The sequence below is a fragment of the Zootoca vivipara genome, chromosome 10 (assembly GCF_963506605.1).
Source record: "Zootoca vivipara chromosome 10, rZooViv1.1, whole genome shotgun sequence".
Lineage (NCBI taxonomy): Eukaryota > Metazoa > Chordata > Lepidosauria > Squamata > Lacertidae > Zootoca > Zootoca vivipara.
This window is the reverse complement of record NC_083285.1, coordinates 16,458,802-16,478,884: the sequence shown is the minus strand read 5'-3', so window position 1 is coordinate 16,478,884 and position 20,083 is coordinate 16,458,802. Positions and strand designations below refer to the sequence as shown.

The window sequence follows — 20,083 nt, the reverse complement described above, 5'->3', positions numbered from 1 at the left end:
GTTAAGGGTCCTGGCAGGATATCTGTAATTCCCTTCACAGTTACACATTTCAGCATGGTTCAACAACCAACCCCTCTTCCCAAGACAAGTGAAGGGCGGTTTACATTTGGGTCAACTGGTCAACCTAAGAAGGAAAGGTCTATAGAACTGAGATGAACTCCTTACTTGGCAGGCATTGTAGATCAACTGATGCTCCAGTTTCTTGATTCCCAGAATCTGCTGGAACATTTCATAAAGCTGCTCTTTGCTCAGAATAAGTTCTGACACGGCACTTAAAGCCATCCTGTTGGGCATTTTGCTCAAGTCCTCCTCTCCCCTGCAAATGGCGTCGTATTTGGCTATCCAAGAACTCAGCACAGTCTCTTTGCTTAATCCATCGATTTCAGGCAAACTCCGAACCCTCTTTTCTATGTTCTTCTTAAACACATCTCTGAAGTCGTTCGCCGAGCATCCTCCGCTGTTCACCATCCTGGCGACTCGATCACTCCTGAGAAATACCTTTTTTAAAAAAAGAAAAGAAAGAAAAAAGTGGAATTAGGAAAACAGGCATATAAAAGCACGAGTGTGAGAGAGCGAGAAAAGTCACCACTACCACGTCACAAAGGAAAACTATTTCTGTATTGAAAGCGGTTGAACATTGCCTACACTCAGCAAATGTTTTTGTTTCCTTGCTTCAGGATAATGGTTCCAACCACTCTACAGGCCCAAAGCTTGAGTAGCTGAAGCCATTGCCCAAAACTGCCATTTATATGGGAAAAAAACTTGGCTTATAGGGTCTGTCGCAAGGAATGCAGCTAGCCAAGCTCCAACTGCATGAACGGTTCTCTTCCACATGCATATGTCCCTCCCACGAGGCATGGAGGGTACGGTACATTCAGGAGCACTAAAGGAAAATTTAGCCCAAAGGCATCTTGCAAATGCAACAGACACCATACTACTTCTTCCCTGCTACAGCCCTGCTTGCCAAAGTGAGAAGAGTTAGGTCAAATAATACTTTGCAAAAACTGCACCAAGCTCCCTTTCTACAGCATTTGCCAGATAGCTCAGCCCAGTCCGCAGATCATTTCAAAATTGTGCTTATTTCAAAGGACGCTGCAGTGAGCACCTCATACTCAGGCTCCAATATACCTCTGAAGGATCAGCTTTAACATCTTTCTAAAAACTCCACCCAGTTCCTAACACTTAAAACCATCCATATTTTCACTCCAAATACCAACACTGTAGTAATTCAGGTGCTTAAAGGGGCTGTGCTAAAATTAATTCAGTGTATCTTGTGAATACTTTAAAGGTAAAGGGACCCCTGACCATTAGGTCCAGTCGTGACTGACTCTGGGGTTGCGGCGCTCATCTCACGTTATTGGCCGAGGGAGCTGGCGTACAGCTTCTGGGTCATGTGGCCATGTGGGCATGATTAAGCCGCTTCTGGTAAACCAGAGCAGCACACGGAAACGCCATTTACCTTCCCGCTGGAGCGGTACCTATTTATCTACTTGCACTTTGATGTGCTTTCGAACTGCTAGGTTGGCAGGAGCTGGGACCGAGCAACGGGAGCTCACTCCGTCGCAGGGATTCGAACCGCCAACCTTCTGATCTGCAAGCCCTAGGCTCTGTGGTTTAACCCACAGCGCCACCCACGTTTAAGCAGTGCCAAAGGCTCAACATCCCTTTTATAATGCAACGCCTGTAACCATTTTCACTTATTCCTTTGCATTACAATTGGTTTTGCTTGTTCTCAGTAAAGGCGTCATGTCTCCAAAATCTACTTGACTAGAGTTGTGATGTCATTCCATTTACCATGTGACCCCATATTGGCCAGATGACCAGTTAAGGAAGTAATGCTCTCGTTTTTTAATTTCAAAATTATTATTCCTTTCCTATAAAGTAACTATGCAGTCAGCAGTTGAAGAGAAAGCAACATTACACAAAATGCAGTTAACTTTTTTTCCTTTATAGGTATTCCAAGGAGACTGGCAGTCCCTCCCCGAACTGCCCCACAATCCACACTAAGATGTCCCTTATTGAAAGAAAAAGGCTTAAGCCAGCTGAAGAGAGATGTATGAGGCTGGTAAGCATCTTTGCGCTCCAGGCCTGGAGGTACATAAAATAAAAACATGCCAAGTTGCATAAAAAGCTTTTCCCTTTTGCTTGTCCTTTGGTCACCCTGATGTCACAAGCGACTCTTTCTAACATGTCAACAATCCGCAGTTTATCACACCATCTGCCAGAGGAAAAATTGTTGGCTTACTTCCAGAAGAGGGGGACAGCAATGCTTTCGTTTTCAAATTACTGTTTGCCTTTGACTAAACCCACAGAGCCAAATCTAGCTGGTTGTGCAGCAGTTTCACGGCATCGCCCCTGTTCACAATGGGATCCAATCCAATTCATAATGTGATCACCCAGGTGAGTAATCCAGGAAGGAGAAAGAAGCAGAAATAGGGAAGAAAAAGATCGTGCAAAAACTGCATGGCAATTAAGAGGGCTTTGCAGGTTGCGAGGTACGGGAAGAACTTTTCCGCATCAATATTGGCTGGGGAAGTTTTTCCTGCCGAGCTCCCCCAGGGCTACTTTTATCCTCCCAAAATGAACTGCAAAAATATGTCCGGCAGCCCTAGTAACAAGCCCATTTCTTCAGTGGGAGAACAGAGTAGCACTTTAAATTAGGTGCTGTATAGAAGTTTCTCTGGTAATATCTACTTCATTAGCTGCAGAAATGGATAGAAGCAGAGGGGGACAAGTCAGCTATCAGCAGATAGAGAGAGGATATCCCATTTTCATTTACAGAGATATCTAACAGCCCCCCCAAAAAAGAGCGGTATTAAGCACAGCATGCAAAAATGGAGGATAATAAGGGCAATCTGTAGTGCATAAAACCCATACTCTCTCTTCAAAGCCAGATTGCTACAATCAAATTCCAGTACAAGTTCCCGTTCCGCTATCATATATTCCATTTGTTCCCAGAATGATTTTCTATAGAACGGCTACCCTGAAGTCTGAATTTGTTTCCAAAAAGCTTAAAATGCTTACCAATAGGCTTCCTAAAGGTTTTTGGGTTTTTTATATTTAATATATGTCCACTCAGTCCTTCCCTTAAGGTCGTGTGTTTCTCTGATATATAATATCAGAGGGCACTTAAGACACATTATGAGTTAAATTATATTAGTTGACATGAATTGCACTCCTGAGACCTCTTATTAGTACATTGCTGCTGTTGATTAAGGGTCAAAGTTGGCATCTCTGTCTGTTGCAAGGCTTGGTTTCTAGCTACAAATCGAGTGAGGGTCTTTTTAAAAAAACAGACGGTTATGTTTCCCTCCAATTTATTTATTTAAATAATTTTTTCTTCTTTAAGAACAATTTTTATGCCACCTTTCTGAGTCAAGTGCAGGCAAGGGAGCTCGGAACAGGAAATCATTATACAATAGCTAAGTTAAAATCACTAAGAGAGAAAAAAAATCAGGAAAGTTGTCAAGATGGTGGGAGAAATTAGAAGACCAGGGATTTTACAAATTGAAAGATATATTTGACGAACAAGGGAATTTTATTACAAAACAATCCCTTTTAGAAAAAATAGGAAGACAATTCTGGCTGAAAGTGGAAGGACTTTATGATTTAATAAAAGCAGGAAGAGAAGAGGAGACCATGAGGACAGAAATGAAAATAGATATGGTGTTAAACAAAAAAAAAAATAACAGAGAAAGGGATAGCAGGGCTGATATATAAACTGATGATAGGAGACAAAGACGGAATGACAAGGATAATCCAGATCAAATGGGAGCAGGAAGGTACGATCCATTTAAACATGGTACAAGAAATGATGAAGAATATAAACTATATTAAAATAGAAAGTGTAAGGAATTAAGTAGAATTTTTTTTACTAAAATGGTATAGAACAGGTATAGCACAAATGGCGTATATAGCGAAAGGGTTTAGCCCCAAATGCTGGCATTGCGGTCGTGAAAAAGGACTATACTCACACATGTGGTGGGAATGCAATTTGGTTAAGGAATATTGGCAAAAGATCATAAAGGTAATTTCTGGATTATTCCAAATAAACATAGAAATTAATAGGGACTTGCTATTTTCGGGAATACTGGGAAATAATAAAGTAAAAAGTAATAACCAAGAGCTGTATAAGATCATGATTTTAGCTGGAATGGCAGTTATTGCTCTAGGATGGAAAGAAAAAACTAAATGGAATATGGAAAAATGGAATGACTATGTTTTTGAATACGTACAATCAGAAATATTTGCACAGATAATGGTAGAGGATAGATGGTAAAATAAATGCAAAAAAATCACAAATAAGTGGGCATTTTACAGAAACTGGATAGAAAGGGGGGAAGCCAACCCGAATATACAAGCACAAATGAATAGACTGTGTACATGGCTAAAGATCTGAAGAAGGAAGGCCTGACTAGGGAAGAGGGTGGGAAGGGAGGGGGAAGGATTAGGGGAGAAAAATGGACCTTGTTATGTAAGCCTTTACAGGAACTATATACAAAAATGTTACCGGTATATTGTCATGCATTGTAGTATGAAAATTAAATAAAATTCAATTCTTTAAAAAAGATTTAAATGTTTAATATTGTTATAAGAATTTTGAGGTCATATATATATATATAATAATTGTTCATAAAACATGTACATGAATGTACAGAAACATGTCTGAAGCAGCACAGGAAAACAGGCCTGACTGACACCATTTTGACTCTCTCTGACCAGGTGTTCCTCTGCAAGGAAGAAGGGGGGTGGGGGGAACCTTCTCATTGTCTCAGGAATTAAAGTGATAATCCCTGGCATCCTGATACCTGACTGCCAGACAAAAGGGTGTGATTAACTTGGCTGGGAAACAGGGAAATGTAAATATCTCTCAATTTTGTTGATTAGGTTCTGGGGGCAGGGGGCAGGGTCCAGGGTGCTCAGATTACTGCCACCAGACCTCCCCTTTCATGATGTACCTATGATGAATCTAGGGAGGGGGGGTCTTGGGCTACACCCCTTCTGTGACATATGGATGATGCTTCTGGGGGGTGGGCTGAAACCAATTTCAAATCTCTTTTTAAGGGCAAGACATCTTTGTTTGGGGTTCCTTCCTTGTTCTCCTGTGTGAGAGGAAGGACCCTGTTGCAACAGCAAAAATAAAAGTGCCTTGCTTCGCACGTCCTGGTTTGGTCTCTGTTATTTGGTGGGCAGGAGACGCTTAAACTTTGTCTGCTTGCCAGGATACCTGGACTCTTCCTGGGTCAAGGATCCACTTAATTCTAGGGCCGTGTAGCTCTGCAAAATTTTTACAACAGTTTGGCGACCACTTCGGGGACCCAGTTTTGCCTTGAGCTCCGGGTTCACTGAGGAAGGGGAGCCCAGCGCGCCCTTGCCTCTTTTGCAGGGGGGTAAACCAACCTCAGGACCCGAGGCACTTGGTAGTAATTGAGAGTCCAAGCGGGACCCCCAGGACGAAGCAACGTTTAAAGGGACAAGGCTGTTTTTTTTTAGGAACCAGTTGGAAGCTGGAGACAACGGGATTCGACTGAAAGGATCGGTCGTGAGTATTAAAAGGGGACACCTTGGGTGAGCTAAGAACCACAGCAACTAAAAATCTATTTCTCCACTTGGACTATCCTTTTCTACTCTCCTCTTTGGACCTTAGTTGCAGCAAGGCTGCCAGGCACAGTTACAGAGTAGAACTGAGGTCCCGGGCAACAGTCTTTACGTTAAACGCAGAGCTTAGAAAGACTGTCCCAGCTCCCTTCTGCCAAACTGAGCAGAAGTCTGAGCAAACTGTCGCTTTTCTACCAATCTGGGAATCTGGCTATCCCAGCTCTGTTTCCTATTCCTCTGCTCTTAATCTTCGGGTGAAGCCGCCCCTAGACACCCCCGATCCCCACCGGGAAGTGACGGGGTTGTTCTAGATCGCAAGGTCACCCGTTCTTTTCAAAAAACCTTCCTTCCAAGGCTAACCACCCGGCATTGCGTGGGCAAGCGTCCAGGGCAGGTAGTCTTTCTATTAGATTGTAAGAGGCAGGAAGTTGCTGTGGAACCCTCAGGCAATTGATGACCAGTGGGAGGGTTCCAATAGGGTTTTAGCTGCACCAGGCCGCCTAGTAGTTAGTGCACGCGAACGGCAGGCAGGAACACCACTAGGACGTGGGGGTGAGTCATAGACTCGGGAAGTTAAGAGTGTCCAGGAACAGGGTCGGGGACCCAGAACTGCAGTATAAAAAGACAGAAGTAAAATGGGTGCAACCCACTCTAAGGAATTCCTTTCCCAGACTCCCAACCGAGGCAAAGCACAACTGAGGCTTTGCTCCGGTAAGGACTTTGAGGATGAAAGTCCACTCCAATTCGTTCTCTTAAATTGGCATGAAATCCCCGGGGCGGACAAGCTTGAAGGGAACCAATTGCAAAAACTTTGTAAGAAAAAAACATAGGGTCCGATTTACTATGGACCACCCAGATGAGGGGAAATGGCTACCAGGAGGTTCCTTTAACATACAGTGAATCTCCGCTTTAAAATTAACCCTGGTGAACTCTGAATGGGAAAAGTTTTGTGAGGAATCCTGCAAAGTATGTTATGGTATAAAATTATATATGTTTGCATGTTACATGTTGTCTGTGTTGTCTGTTACGTGTATGTGCGCCTGTTCCTTGTGTCTGCTATAGATAGTTGTTTCCTTTAAAGTAAATGAGAGATATAATCCAGGTTTAGGAAATTAGGGGTTTGTGTTTAAAATTTGGCCATGACACCCACAGACTGCCTTTTTTAAAGCATGCATAGTTTAAAATAATATAAAAATTAAGGCAAGCTTGCTTAAATAATCTTATGTAAGGGCTTGATCAACCCAAAAACATGGCAAATATTTAAAAGAGTGGAGGTAGTGTGTAAAGGTTTGTTTTAAAGAGGCTGTAGAAGGCCATTGTTTCCTCTCCAAAAGTAAAAAGAGGGGGCAGGATGAAGGAAAATAACGAGCTGTAAGTTTAAAAATGCTTGCTCAATGCTTTGAAAATATTTTAAACTTGAAAATGTTCATAAACTCCAGCTATAAGTGGATAAGAGATGTACTCAAGGTTTAGAATGTTATGGGGTGTGTTTAAATTGGCTACAACATCCATAGACTGCCTTCTTAAGTGTGCATAGTTAAAACTGCCAACTTGTTTAAATTTCTAGTATAGAAACAATGTTGAACCGATCAATCTTAAACATTATAAATATGAGAATGAGGTGTGCAAATGTTTGTTATTGAGAGAGGCTCCAAAGGGGAGTCTTTCTCCAAGTGACTAGATGAATATTGACTAAAGGAAAATTGAACAGCTATTCCAATAAAGGTGATTTGTTTGTCAAAGGTAGAGCTTCCATAGCCAGGAATTGTCTATCTGAGTCTAGTTTTAACTTCAATTGTGTTGGACAGAAGGGTTATTGTTGGGCTCCTAATATCAGTCTCTTAAAAAAAAAACAACTCATCTGCTCAAGGGTTCTGTATAAAGTTGGTATTTTCATTCAAATCTTGTGAATCCTGTATCTTAGAGGGTTAGACTAAATGACCTCAGGGTCCCTTCTAACCCCCATTTTAGAGCTATGTGAAAGGCAATGTGTCTGATGTGGTGATGGGTTGAAATTCAGCCCAGCTCTGCTTTCTGGCAAGGAAAGATTATTGGTTTTCAGAGTTGGAACAAGAGTGTAATTGTTTTTTTTTATGGAGTGATTATATAAGTTTTTATCACGTTGTCTATTAAGGTTTAAAGTTTAAGCACATATGAAAGTCTTGAACATTTCCCAATCTTTATCCAATCTTAAGGTTTGCTAAAGGCTTCTATATAACGTTGGTACTTTTAATCTTCCCCTTCCTTATTTTTCCCTTAGTACACACATGTGCTTCCGTGATAGGGCATAGCCTGTGTTTCCTTCCCAGTCAGGCGTCTGTACTCAAATGTATGTGTATCCTAAGGGCAGTGATAGTGTTGAGATCCCCATATTTCAGAAGGGGGGGACTAGATTACTCAAGATCCCTTCCAACCCTTTCCAAACTTAGAAAAAGGAGGGAGAGAAAATGTGTTTGTAAGCACTGAAAAGTGAGTTTAAACCCTGGTGGTATAGTGAAATGGCCTGAATTCAGTCAAGCATTACTCTTTGGTGGAGAAGGATGGAAAGATAGATTTTTAAAGTTTGGCATGAAGAGTTTGAGGTGCCATTCAGAAAGAGGTAGAGATGGTATATCATGCATTGAAAATGAATGTCTGGTGTTATTTTTTCCACCATATTGTCAGCTATTTTTTTTAACTGCAAAACTCCAGCCAACAGTTCAAGTAAATAAAGGGCCAGAAAATTTTGTCTGGAATTGGTAAGGCTGAAAATCAATGAGAATGCAAAGGATTTTATGAATTCTGGCTCTATGGCCATATTACCCATAGATAAAGGGGCAGAGAATTTAGTCTGCCATGGCTGTAATAAATTAATTAAAAACAAACAAACAAACGAAAACATTTGCAATTACGAATTCACCCCGAACCCTGTAGATAAAGGGGGCAAATCAAGATTTATTTTGCCTGGGGTATGAGGTGTTTATTTGGTGACTTCATTAGGACTTTAATCTGACCCAACTTTTATTGCAGCTTCCAAGTTAGTTTAAGGTTTATAAGCCTGCTTCTTAAGCAGCAAGAAACAAGAAACAATGTATCAAATTGTATTAGGACTCCAAACAAGGAAAAAGAATTTAAACTGGCTCTGAAAAAAAAAACACTGCTATGTTTCTATCTTTTGTTTGAAATCTAACCCTACTTTAAAATCTACTCTTTCCCCTTCCCTTCCTTTATTCAGATGGTAATGTTGTCAAGAGGTACAGCACTTTAAAAAAAAAAAAGGGTATAATAGACTGCCGAATCATGAACTCTGTACATGCACAGAGGCTATGTCAGCTTGAAGAGGAAAATAGAGGAGAAAAAGGAGGTTTAAACTAAGGGGCGAAAAGGTTATAATCTGCTCATGAAATATTATTCAAATTTCTTAATGTAAAGCTTTGAACCACTGAGGGAAAACAACCTCATGTATGTTACTGGTCCATCAAAGTTAAATGGTTGCCAAGTTTCAAAATCTTAACATGCCAGATTCTTTCCACAGGTATAAATAGCAGAGTACTACTATAAGTCTGTCTCTTGAGTAGTTTATAAATTAATTAAGAGGTTCAAGGTTATGCTTTGCACATGAAACTTAAATTTAAATTTCTTTATGTAAAAATAAATAAATAGATAAAGAACCATTGAGAACCATCAACTGTTTAGAAGCTGCCAATTCCAGTTCAACATGCAAAACTCTGTACATTTTAGGAACATTTCCTGACTGATTTTCACATGAAATAATTTTCCCTTTCCAGCAGGATACTGAGATTCAGTGTGCAGAGAAATTCTTTCAGAACCTTAATGCAAAATTATCTCCCAATGGGGGGGGGGGACGCCACCTAAACAAGCCCCCTCCACACTTGGAAATTCATAGAAAATTGCTGTCTACCAGTTGACAGACTATGCAAACAAAAGGCTCCATTTCTTTCCTAGCAGGTACTCAGGATGGATACTTATCTCTCATTTGCATTTCACCCCGAAGCATTACCCTATGTTAATATAACCCTCCCTTTTCTAATGTAGCAATGATTGAGTGTTTTGCCAATTTTTTTCTTCCACAGCACAAAAAAAAAAAAAGAAAGAAAAAGTGAGGAGTGAGGAGATACAAACAGTAATTTCATTTCTCTTTGGCGCTTCTCTTTAGCTTATAAATAATCTGCTTCCATTTATTAAATCAGTTTTTCCATTATGTCTATGAAATTATTCTAACAATAACCAGGTATTGTTTTGTGACTGTATTTTGTCAGGTAGTCTTGCCTGAGTATTTCTTATTATGATGAATTTCAAAGCTTTTTCCGTTATTTTACCATTTTTCCATCTTAATTGGATATTTCACCTTCAGATCTTTAAGGTTCCTCTCCAATTTATAATGTCTTTGTATTATTTAATGATAATTCTTTTTTTAAAAAAAATCTGATATCTTTGTGTCAAGTCCAATTTCATTTGAAAAATTGTTGTGTGAGTGGTAATCTAAATTTTATTTTATTTTTGTATCTTTTTTTTGGTATTTCTACTTTTTCTTTCTGTACATACAAATGTAGCATCTAACTCATTCTTTCCTGTAAATAATAATAATAATATTAATCCCTTTCAAACAAGATACGTGAACCTCAAAGAGAATTCAGAACCACATAAGGAAAATGTTAATAACTTATCGATTGTGTCCTAATTAACAAAATTTTTGTCCTTTGTTTCCTCCACAGCCAAACTAGGTGAAGTAAATTAAACTGACTGAGCAGACAATAACAGCAGTAATTAAATATGAATGATAATAATAATATTTAGATGAATAAAATGCTTAACTATGATCTTATATTCTTTGCAGCTTCCCAAGAAGAAATTTCTAGAATATTCCCCCCTTTCTTGACTTTATCATTATTATACTATTTATTATTATTATTTTTTAACTAATTATATCTTCAGACCCCAACCCCCTGCAGGCCTATTTTCAAAAGGATGTTTTACAGGAAACCAAATTGACATTTTATCTCTTTGATCACAACCTAAGAAGGAGGACCTAGAAAGCTATAACGTTTCAGCAAGGTTTAGAAGTGCTGGCATAGAAGTACTGTTAACTTCCTCCCAGTGACTCGAAGGCAGACAAGAAAACCCCCTTGTTGGAGATACATGCAAAAGCAGCAAGAATTATCTCAAGTTCACCTGATTGCCTCAAGATATACAAGTGGCGTATAATTAATAATTTGAAGGTTTTGTGCATTATGTGTTATATAGGAACACTGAAATGTGTCAAATGACTTTGGGACAAAGGGGGAAAGTGAATTGCAAGGACATTCTCTCTCCTTGACCTCAAGACTCTGTGCCCTAGGATTTAAAAGCAGCCGGAATTGTCTCAAGATCATGATGGCCTCAAGACATACAACTGATATATGATTATGTTTTATGTTGTGTGATATTCGACAGAAACATTGAACTATGTCTGACAGTATGTTATTTCCACAAGGAGGGGGGGTGAACCAATTTTGTGTTTAATTGTTTTTTTATGTTTAATGTATAGTGTCCCAATGATTTTTTTTGTATTATTGTATGCCTTTTAAAGGATCAGGATATTGCATAGTCCAGTATTTAGATTAGATCAACTTATGACCACGTTTTCTTGTCCCACCTGGCACTCTGCAGTGTGCCAGCCTTCTTACACAATTTTAGATTGTTTTAAATCATTTTACCAAGAATAAGCCCCAAGATCCATGAAACACCAGATAAATGAAGGTATTTATGTCTTGATTTAACAGGAATGATCCCTTTTAGAGTTAAATTTGACTAATTTGGACATGTTTTATGGGGCTGTATAAATTCTAATTGGGTCAGTTCTAATTGGGCAAGTGTATCCAAGGTGCAAGTAGCTTTCTTCCTTTAAGAGCAACTGGGCAACTCCCTACAGTGCAAGGCCAGAGCCTATAATAAAGGCCCATGGGAAGCCCAAGGCAAAGGCATCTCTCTCATGACATGTCCAAACCTGTGGCAGCTATGGGGGGTGCCAGGCGACATGGTCAATATGAAAGCCCTAAGGGGATTCACCAGGGATTGTTGCTGTTGTGCCACAATGGAGGTGTGCAACCAGAGGAGAGCTAGCTTTTGACACCTGAAGAACACACAAAAGGGTAAACAAACAAACTGCACTTTCCAGTCAATATTGGTGGACCATCCTGTTAAATGAAATACGTAGACCATTTTTGAGAAATGCTTCTCCCAAAGTACTAAAACAACACATCTGGTTATTCTTTTGTGGGGCAACAATTTTTAAGAAAAATTATAGCCCCAAATGGGGGATATTGTTATAAGAATTTTGAGGTCATATATATATATATAATAATTGTTCATAAAACATGTACATGAATGTACAGAAACATGTCTGAAGCAGCACAGGAAAACAGGCCTGACTGACACCATTTTGACTCTCTCTGACCAGGTGTTCCTCTGCAAGGAAGAAGGGGGGTGGGGGGAACCTTCTCATTGTCTCAGGAATTAAAGTGATAATCCCTGGCATCCTGATACCTGACTGCCAGACAAAAGGGTGTGATTAACTTGGCTGGGAAACAGGGAAATGTAAATATCTCTCAATTTTGTTGATTAGGTTCTGGGGGCAGGGGGCAGGGTCCAGGGTGCTCAGATTACTGCCACCAGACCTCCCCTTTCATGATGTACCTATGATGAATCTAGGGAGGGGGGGTCTTGGGCTACACCCCTTCTGTGACATATGGATGATGCTTCTGGGGGGTGGGCTGAAACCAATTTCAAATCTCTTTTTAAGGGCAAGACATCTTTGTTTGGGGTTCCTTCCTTGTTCTCCTGTGTGAGAGGAAGGACCCTGTTGCAACAGCAAAAATAAAAGTGCCTTGCTTCGCACGTCCTGGTTTGGTCTCTGTTATTTGGTGGGCAGGAGACGCTTAAACTTTGTCTGCTTGCCAGGATACCTGGACTCTTCCTGGGTCAAGGATCCACTTAATTCTAGGGCCGTGTAGCTCTGCAAAATTTTTACAACAGTTTGGCGAAGTACTGTTCTAAAACACTGAATTAAAGACATTGCTCCGTGGCAAAACTTAACACCATCCATAGAGGAACCCAGTCTATGTATTGTGTGTGGCCTGCTAGCTGTTTATTAACCTAAGGGCACTGGGATGGGTGATATTATTCAACTCCTAGCAGGGTAAGTTTATAGGTGTCAGTGTGAGGAGAATCAAAGCTTATAGGGTTAACTGCTCTGCGGAAGTGCGAACGGAGAAGCACAATGTCGTGTCTTTCTCCGGGATGAGATATATTGCTGATGTATATAATAAACACTTCTTAGACTAGAAGTACGTTTCCGTGCCTTATTCCTCTTGCTGACCACACGTCTGATGTGAAGCAACTCTGCGAAGATACTCTGCTATAGCCTACCGGGAATCCAGAGAGAGGGAGATGAAGCAGAAAGCGCAGGGAAGTCTGTTGGATGCCATTTGATCCCGGTCCCACTTGTTATGGAGGTTTCCATCCCCATAACTGAACACGTTGTGGCCTTGAGTGTAGCCATAACTCAACAGTCAGGCCATGGTCTGAAGAGCATAACAATGGAATGAGCCAACTTGATAACTCTATGAGGCTCTGGACTCAGTCGGTGGTCCAAAGAGAGACTACCTGAAAACTCATGACTAGCACCTTGTGTTCCATCATGAAAGAAATCTGGGATAGAAATGTAACAAACTACATATGACTGTAATGCCTTGTACAGCCTGGAGATTTTGAGCGATGAACACACACTATTTATTCATTAATGGCATCTACTGAAGCGCCTCCTGGTGGTGTTGCGGAGGGCAGAAGCACATCTTGCAGTAACCTTCTGTTGTGGTGCAATGATTTAGAATAGTCTCTGCCCAGAAATAAGGCATAAGAGGCCGTTTTAACGCATGGTGGAAAAAGTACCGGTACTCATTACTGAGGAGGCCATTTGCTGGTTATTGACACTAGTTGCAGGTAATTTTTTTAGTTACATTTTGTATTGCCTGACACTACTGCTGGGTTTTTATTGATGTTACTGTATTTTAATGGGTGTTATTGTAAACAACCTTGAGATGTTTCCATAACAGGAGATTCAAAAATATTTTATCAGATAACTAATAAGGAATTAAATAGATTTGAGGGTGTTATTATATATATGTGTGTGTGTGTGTGTGTGTGTGTGTGTGTGTGTGTGTCTATCCAATCTGCAGATTAATGTGGAAAAAGATGGAAAAGAATTATGGAAAAGCATGTATGAAAGTGAGATAGATGAGACACACTAGATTTGTCCAGCTCTAGTTTCCATTGCTCTTTGCCACCATCCATTTTGGACCATGTAATACAAAAAGAGTTCAAAAGGAAAAAGCATCACCTTTGAAGTTTAATTGTTAATAAGTTACATGCAAGAGTCCTCTTTAGGGAAAGCTCTTTGTGCTACTGCAGCTGTATGTTGTAAAACACAAAGAGGTTCAGTTTACAATTTTGAAAACATGTTTCGATTTTGCTTTTTTTTAAAGGAAAAAAGGAAAAAAAACACAACCCAAAATGAATTTAATGCATACAACCTGGGAGAAGCTCATGAACCTAAAGCAAAATCTTATTCTTGTTGAACCAACATACATCAAGAACTGCAGAGGTAGAAGCAAAGCTTTTTATTGCACACATGCTTACGCTTGATTTTTAGGAATGAGACAATCAAGCATGGAAAAAGTTGCTTGTCTCCAGAATGAGCGTTTGTTGCGTTCCTTCATGAACTCATGACAGTCCTATTGCTTAGGAGAACTGATTGTGGGAGAAACTTCATTTGGCATTTGACTACCCAATGATTCGGCTTCGGTTGCAATGCTTTCCACCATTCGGAGCATGTCCCATTTACACACAGGACATGTCTGGTGATTCAGAAGCCAAGGATCAACACAGGCTTTGTGGAAAAGATGTCTGCAATGCAAGACACGGGTTATGTCTTTAGGCTTGTACATTTCCAAACACACCGCACAGCTCTCTCCACTTGACCCAACTTCCTTGTCGTCCTTCTTCAATGTGCGAAGCTCAAGATAATTCATGGCCTTATCGATATCGAGTTCCTGCGGGCATCTCTGGACCAGGTTCCTTGATCTCCGTAGCCTTGTGGCAGAGTAGCAGGTGCAATATGCCACAGCAAGGGAGGCAAAAACAAAAATGGTACCCATGTAGTGGGTTATCCATGGGTAATGGTGCTTCCCGACATCAATGGTCACCCTCACTTGAATACCATTCTGAGCCAAATGCAAAAGATCTATGCCTTTCAGGTTGCTGATCATAACTGAGACAATACCTTCCGCCCCAAAGTTATGCATGGGAAAGATAGCATTGCCTGTACCTGGATAATTGTAGATGATCACACCGGCAGCTCCCCTTTCTGTAGCCATCGTGATTTGCTTTGCAAATGAACACCGTCCCCTCATGATGAGAGCTAGCCAACTGTCCCCATTCGCTGGCTTCTTAAAATGGGTAAAAGAGCTACAGGCGTTTTGATGCAGACCCTCTGGCGGCACCACAACTCCAGACACCTTCTTCAAAGGAGAGGCTTTGGCGAACACTCCGTTTTCCAAAATCTCCCACAAGGTCCGATTTGCTACGATGAACGATATGTTAAGATTGGCAACCCAAAAGGCGTCCACTTCCGAGCTGTGCATACAGAGTGCGAGGAGGAGCCCAAGGTGCAGATAACAAAGAGATGTTGCCCGTCCTCTTCCAACGGCAGTCCCAGGCATGCTCATGTTGGCACCTGCAAAGTAGCTGCTGAATCAATAGTGCAGGGCAGGACAAAAGTCATCAGCATGCCAAAGCTGAGTCGCTCCTTGTAGAGAGATATTAAAAACCTATCCCCCCCAAATTGCAGAGAAGCGACCTCAGCAGGCTGCCCAGGCTTAGATACTTGGCAAAGCTTTATGGCAGGTGGCAGGTAGCATCAAGCAAAAATCAGGATGGCTTTTCCTCTGGTGAAGTAGCTCATTGTTATGTAATGAAATTATGACATCATGGACAACCCTGCCAATTAGCACGGACTTAGGACGTGGTCTATATAAAATCTTACTGGCTCAGCAACCAAATATACTTTTGGATGCGGGTGGCGCTGTAGTCTAAACCACTGAGCCTCTTGGGCTTTCCGATCAGGTTGGCCGTTCAAATCCCCACAATGGGGTGAGCTCCCATTGCTCTGTCGCAGCTCCTGCCAACCTAGCAGTTTGAAAGCACACCAATGCAAGTAGATAAATAGGCGGGATAAATGGTGGGAAGGTAAATAGCATTTCCGTGTGGTCTGGTTTCTGCCACGGTGTCCCATTGCGCCAGATGCAGTTTTAGTCATGCTGGCCACATGACCCAGAAAGCTTTCTGTGGACAAATGCTGGCTCCCTCAGCCTGAAAGCGTGATGAGCGCCACAACCCCATAGTTGCCTTTGACTGGACTTAACTGTCTAGGCGTCTTTTACCTTATACTTTTATTATCCCCTCCCCCCCACAACTGTCTAGGCGTCTTTTACCTTATACTTTTATTATCCCCTCCCCCCCACCACACAGACTCCGGACGTACAACTAAAGTATTGCATAGTGTGCATAGTGTGTAAATCCATGTTCGCAACTTTCTGGGTAACTTTTACTGGAGGGTAGAAGTCTGAAGGGACGTGATGCTGTATTGTTATTGCTTAGCTGAGCAGATAGCAACACACACAACTGTTTTTCACTGGTGCACTTTAGTCTATGCAATACAGTCATACCTCAGTTTAAGTACGCTTCGGTTTGAGTACTTTCAGTTTAAGAACTCCGTGGACCCGTCTGGAATGGATTAATCCACTTTCCATTATTTTCAATGTGAAAGTTCGCTTCAGGTTAAGTACGCTTCAGGTTAAGTACAGACTTCCGGAACCAATTGTGTACTTAAACCGAGGTACCACTTTATTCCACTGACAGGTTCAGGCTCTCTCTGTTAGAGAGCTGCAAAAAAGACAACTCTGTGTCTGTTGTTAGATTAACATGCTAACTGGCAAGATGTGAAAATGCCACCAGTTTTCACTCTAAGGTTTTGACGTATGAAAGTCTTAATGGCTCAGGACCCCAATATCTTCTGGAATGTCTCTCCTTACATGAACCTACTCAGACCCTTAGATCTTCATCCAAGACCTCATTTAAATCTTATTTTGCAGGTTAACCTCTTTTTCCACAGGTGCGCAGGTACTGCTATGTCAGGGCAGCTGTTGAAGGGCCGGAAAGGAATTTCCCTGCATTGGCAGGTTTCGCCTTTCCTGTAGCAATACGTCACAACTTGGGCGGCTTCAGGCCTTCGGCGGAATCCTAGACTATCTTCCAAAATAGGGGGGGCATGGAGCGGTGACCTCATTCCCTTTGCGGCGTCAAGATCAGGGTTCCCCATTAAAGGGGTCTTGGGGGGAGGCATTGACCATACACCGAGAGGTTGTCATTGCTCTCCCCTCCAATGGTGGCGAATGGGGGCAGGCTCTCTCTGCTTGAACATATGTTCTCCAGAGCCAGCCCAACCCCCATACATTCTGGATAACCCTGACATCCCCCAGATCCCCGGCTGGGGACTGGGAAGGATAAACGCCCAATGCCTGAGCCAAGGTCTCCCTACATCTGAATCTTAATAAAGTTGTGGCCAATTTTAATCCCATAGCAAGTTGTCTTGAGTCATTATTCCACTGGGGTTTGGGGGACTTCGCCTGTCCGCACAAAGGGACCCTTTCAGTCTTAGTTCTCCCCATCTGTGGAACACTTTCCAGTGAGGTCCGCCTGGCGCCTTTGCTGTCATTTTTGTGGCACCAGATAAAATCTTAGCTCCCCTGCCCCTTTGGGCTTTTGATGGACTGGGGTGGTTATACTTTTGCTGTTAGTGTACTGCCAAAGATTTCTGTAGGTATTGGGCTGGAGGTGTTGTTCTATATATTTTTATGAATTCCAGGTAGACTGGGGCTGGTTATAAGAAGCATATAACTCCCTTGTTACAACTATTCCTCTGGCTGCCAGTCTGTTTCTGGGTACAATTCAAAGTGCGAGTAATGACCTATAAAGCCCTATATAGCTTAGGTCTGAATGATTGTATTTCCTCATATAAACCTGCCTGGGCTCTGAGATCTTCACAGGAGGCCCATCTCTCAGTCTCACCACCCTCCCCGTCATGCTTGGTGGAAGAGGGCCTTCTCGGTAGCTGCTCCCAGACTTTGGAACACCCTTCTCAGAGAAGTTAAGACTGGCTCCCTCCCTCCTTGTTGTTCTTCCGCCAACAGGTGAAGACTTGCTTGTTCCAATAGGCTTTGGGGGAACTGACTGCTGTTGTTTTTTTAAAGTAAGAGCTGGTGCTGTAGGGCTTTCATTCTAATTATCTGTATTTTTAAAATAGATATCATATATATTATTTTAATTCTATTGGTGTTCAGTTGCTTTTAATGATGGTTTTGTCTATGTTTTTAGCAGTTTCTGCTTTATCCGTGAGCTGCCTTGAGTGTGTCTGGAGGAAAAAGTGGGATATTATTATTAGTACTAATATTATTAATTTCCTGGCTGCTCCTTAGAGGCCCTTCTGAGTATCTTCTTTGAGGGGTCCAATAAAACCATTACTAAATAGGTGGCAAAATACCTGAATGTCTGTTAGGGCTAAGATGGTTAAAAGAGCTAACCATCATAGCAGCTCTAAGAGATGTTCATATATTTTGTCACCTATTCAGTAACTGGTTTAATAGACCCCCTTGTTAATTTTCTTCCTGAAAGCCTACGATGATGCATATATTTTTTTACATGATCTTTTTAGTGGCTGGTTGATCATAATATGTATTTGAGTGACTGCTACTACTAGGGTTATCAAATACAGTTAAAAAGAGAAATAATATTCAATGTGCTTCTCATATGGAGGTGATGCTTCGGTTTAGAACCCTCCATTGGCATTGTAAGTTGAACATATGGATAGAGACTCCAGCACAACAAAAAGTGAAGAGGAGCAGCCATATGTTTTTGATTCCTCCTCTTCACTCCCTGCCAACATACTCTAGGAAAGAAGATGAGGCAAAAGCTCATGCGCTGTCGGGCTGAAGCCAGTTATCTGGGATTAACTGTGGAGCTTTCCTCGCAAACACATTTTTGCCTAACATTCTTTTTCAGAAATTAAAAAGTAGATGCATACATATCTCAACAGAGAAATGGCATTCCCCTCTTTAGTTTTTTCCTCCTTGGACTAGGAGTAAAGCCAGAATGTTTCAACAAGTCACCTGAACCAGTGTGCGATGATCAATCCCGTGCTTATGGGTTTCTCAATTGAACAGAGTCTCTGGAGAAAATAAAATACTTTGCATGGATATATGAAATATTTCCTGAACTAGGAGGCTTCAACTCGAGGTTGCTGTTCTCACACATGAGGACAGCCACCTCAGAAGCCGATCGCTGAATATATTCTTCTGTGAAATAAATAAAAAAATGGATCTGTGAGCTGCTGAGCATACACTTAAGATTTTAATTAACGGTCCCAACTACCAATAGCCTCAAAGGCAAATCATTTCCCCCAATAAATATCAGTTCTTCACCTGTTTAGTGAGGAGAATACTTTTATACATGCTTTCTGAAAGTTAAAGCAGTGTTGGAAGCCTCACGAGGTACAAGCGATTCCATCCCTCTCAGTTCCTTTGGATAACGGCATGGTTGCAAATAGGGCAAATGCCACGCTTTAGCAACCAGCGATCAATGCACCTTTTGTGGAAGACGTGCCGGCAGGTTAAAATACGCACTACCTCTCTCGGCTTGTATGTCTCCAAGCACACCACACAGGTCTCTCCTGCTAGATCCGTTTCGCCCTTTTTCAACTTGCGCAGCTCAAGCAAATCTACAGCTTTGCGGAGTTCCGCCTTTGCTGCCCTGAAACTCCTCTCTTCGTGTCTTGCCCCAATCTGCCCCGGAGTGCAGCACAACGCTGCGCAGGCAACAAATGCCAAGAGGAGGAAGAACAGACACAGGTAGATCTTGTAGAAGCACTGGATAGCTCCCACTTCGATTACTGCCGTGACCTGAATACCTTCCTTAATCGACTGCAAAATTGGGTTTCCTTTCAGGCTGCTAATCATGATGGTAGCAATATTGCAGGCATCGTTGCAAGTCAAAATGAGAATCTCTCTGTCTGGATGCAAATGGTCATAAATAACAACACCTGTGGCACCACCTCCTACAGGTGCCTTTCTTCTGCTTTCAGAAGACGCATCACCTCCTCTTGCAATGAAGGCTATCCAGGACTCAGTGTCTGGTGGCATACTGAACCTAGATCCTAATATGAAGGCACCTTTAGCTTCTGTGGGCATCTTTAACTTCACCAGCAGACCTACCATCTGCTTTGGAGGGAGGTCCTCCTCAAAGAAAGCTGGATTTTGCGCTACTGATATGGCCCACTTCTCACTGTCAAGGGTTAGATTAATATAGCCAACAGAGCAACTTGCAGCTTGAGAGC

The 20,083-nt window shown here is 41.6% G+C and overlaps 2 protein-coding genes across 9 annotated transcripts in view; both read right to left on the bottom strand.

The window, feature by feature from the left end:
- CADPS2 (calcium dependent secretion activator 2) overlaps positions 1-20,083 on the bottom strand; it is a 327,080-nt gene that overhangs the window by 211,693 nt on the left and 95,304 nt on the right. For all 8 annotated transcript variants that reach the window (XM_060279570.1, XM_035128678.2, XM_035128680.2 and 5 more), the window contains exon 3: positions 166-498. In XM_060279570.1, the coding sequence (XP_060135553.1) occupies positions 166-498 (333 nt within the window). The remainder of the gene's footprint in view (positions 1-165; positions 499-20,083) is intronic.
- RNF148 (ring finger protein 148) lies at positions 13,880-15,568 on the bottom strand. The gene has a single exon (XM_035128686.2). The coding sequence runs from the start codon at positions 15,360-15,362 to the stop codon at positions 14,370-14,372; it is 993 nt and encodes a 330-aa protein (XP_034984577.1). The 5' UTR covers positions 15,363-15,568; the 3' UTR covers positions 13,880-14,369.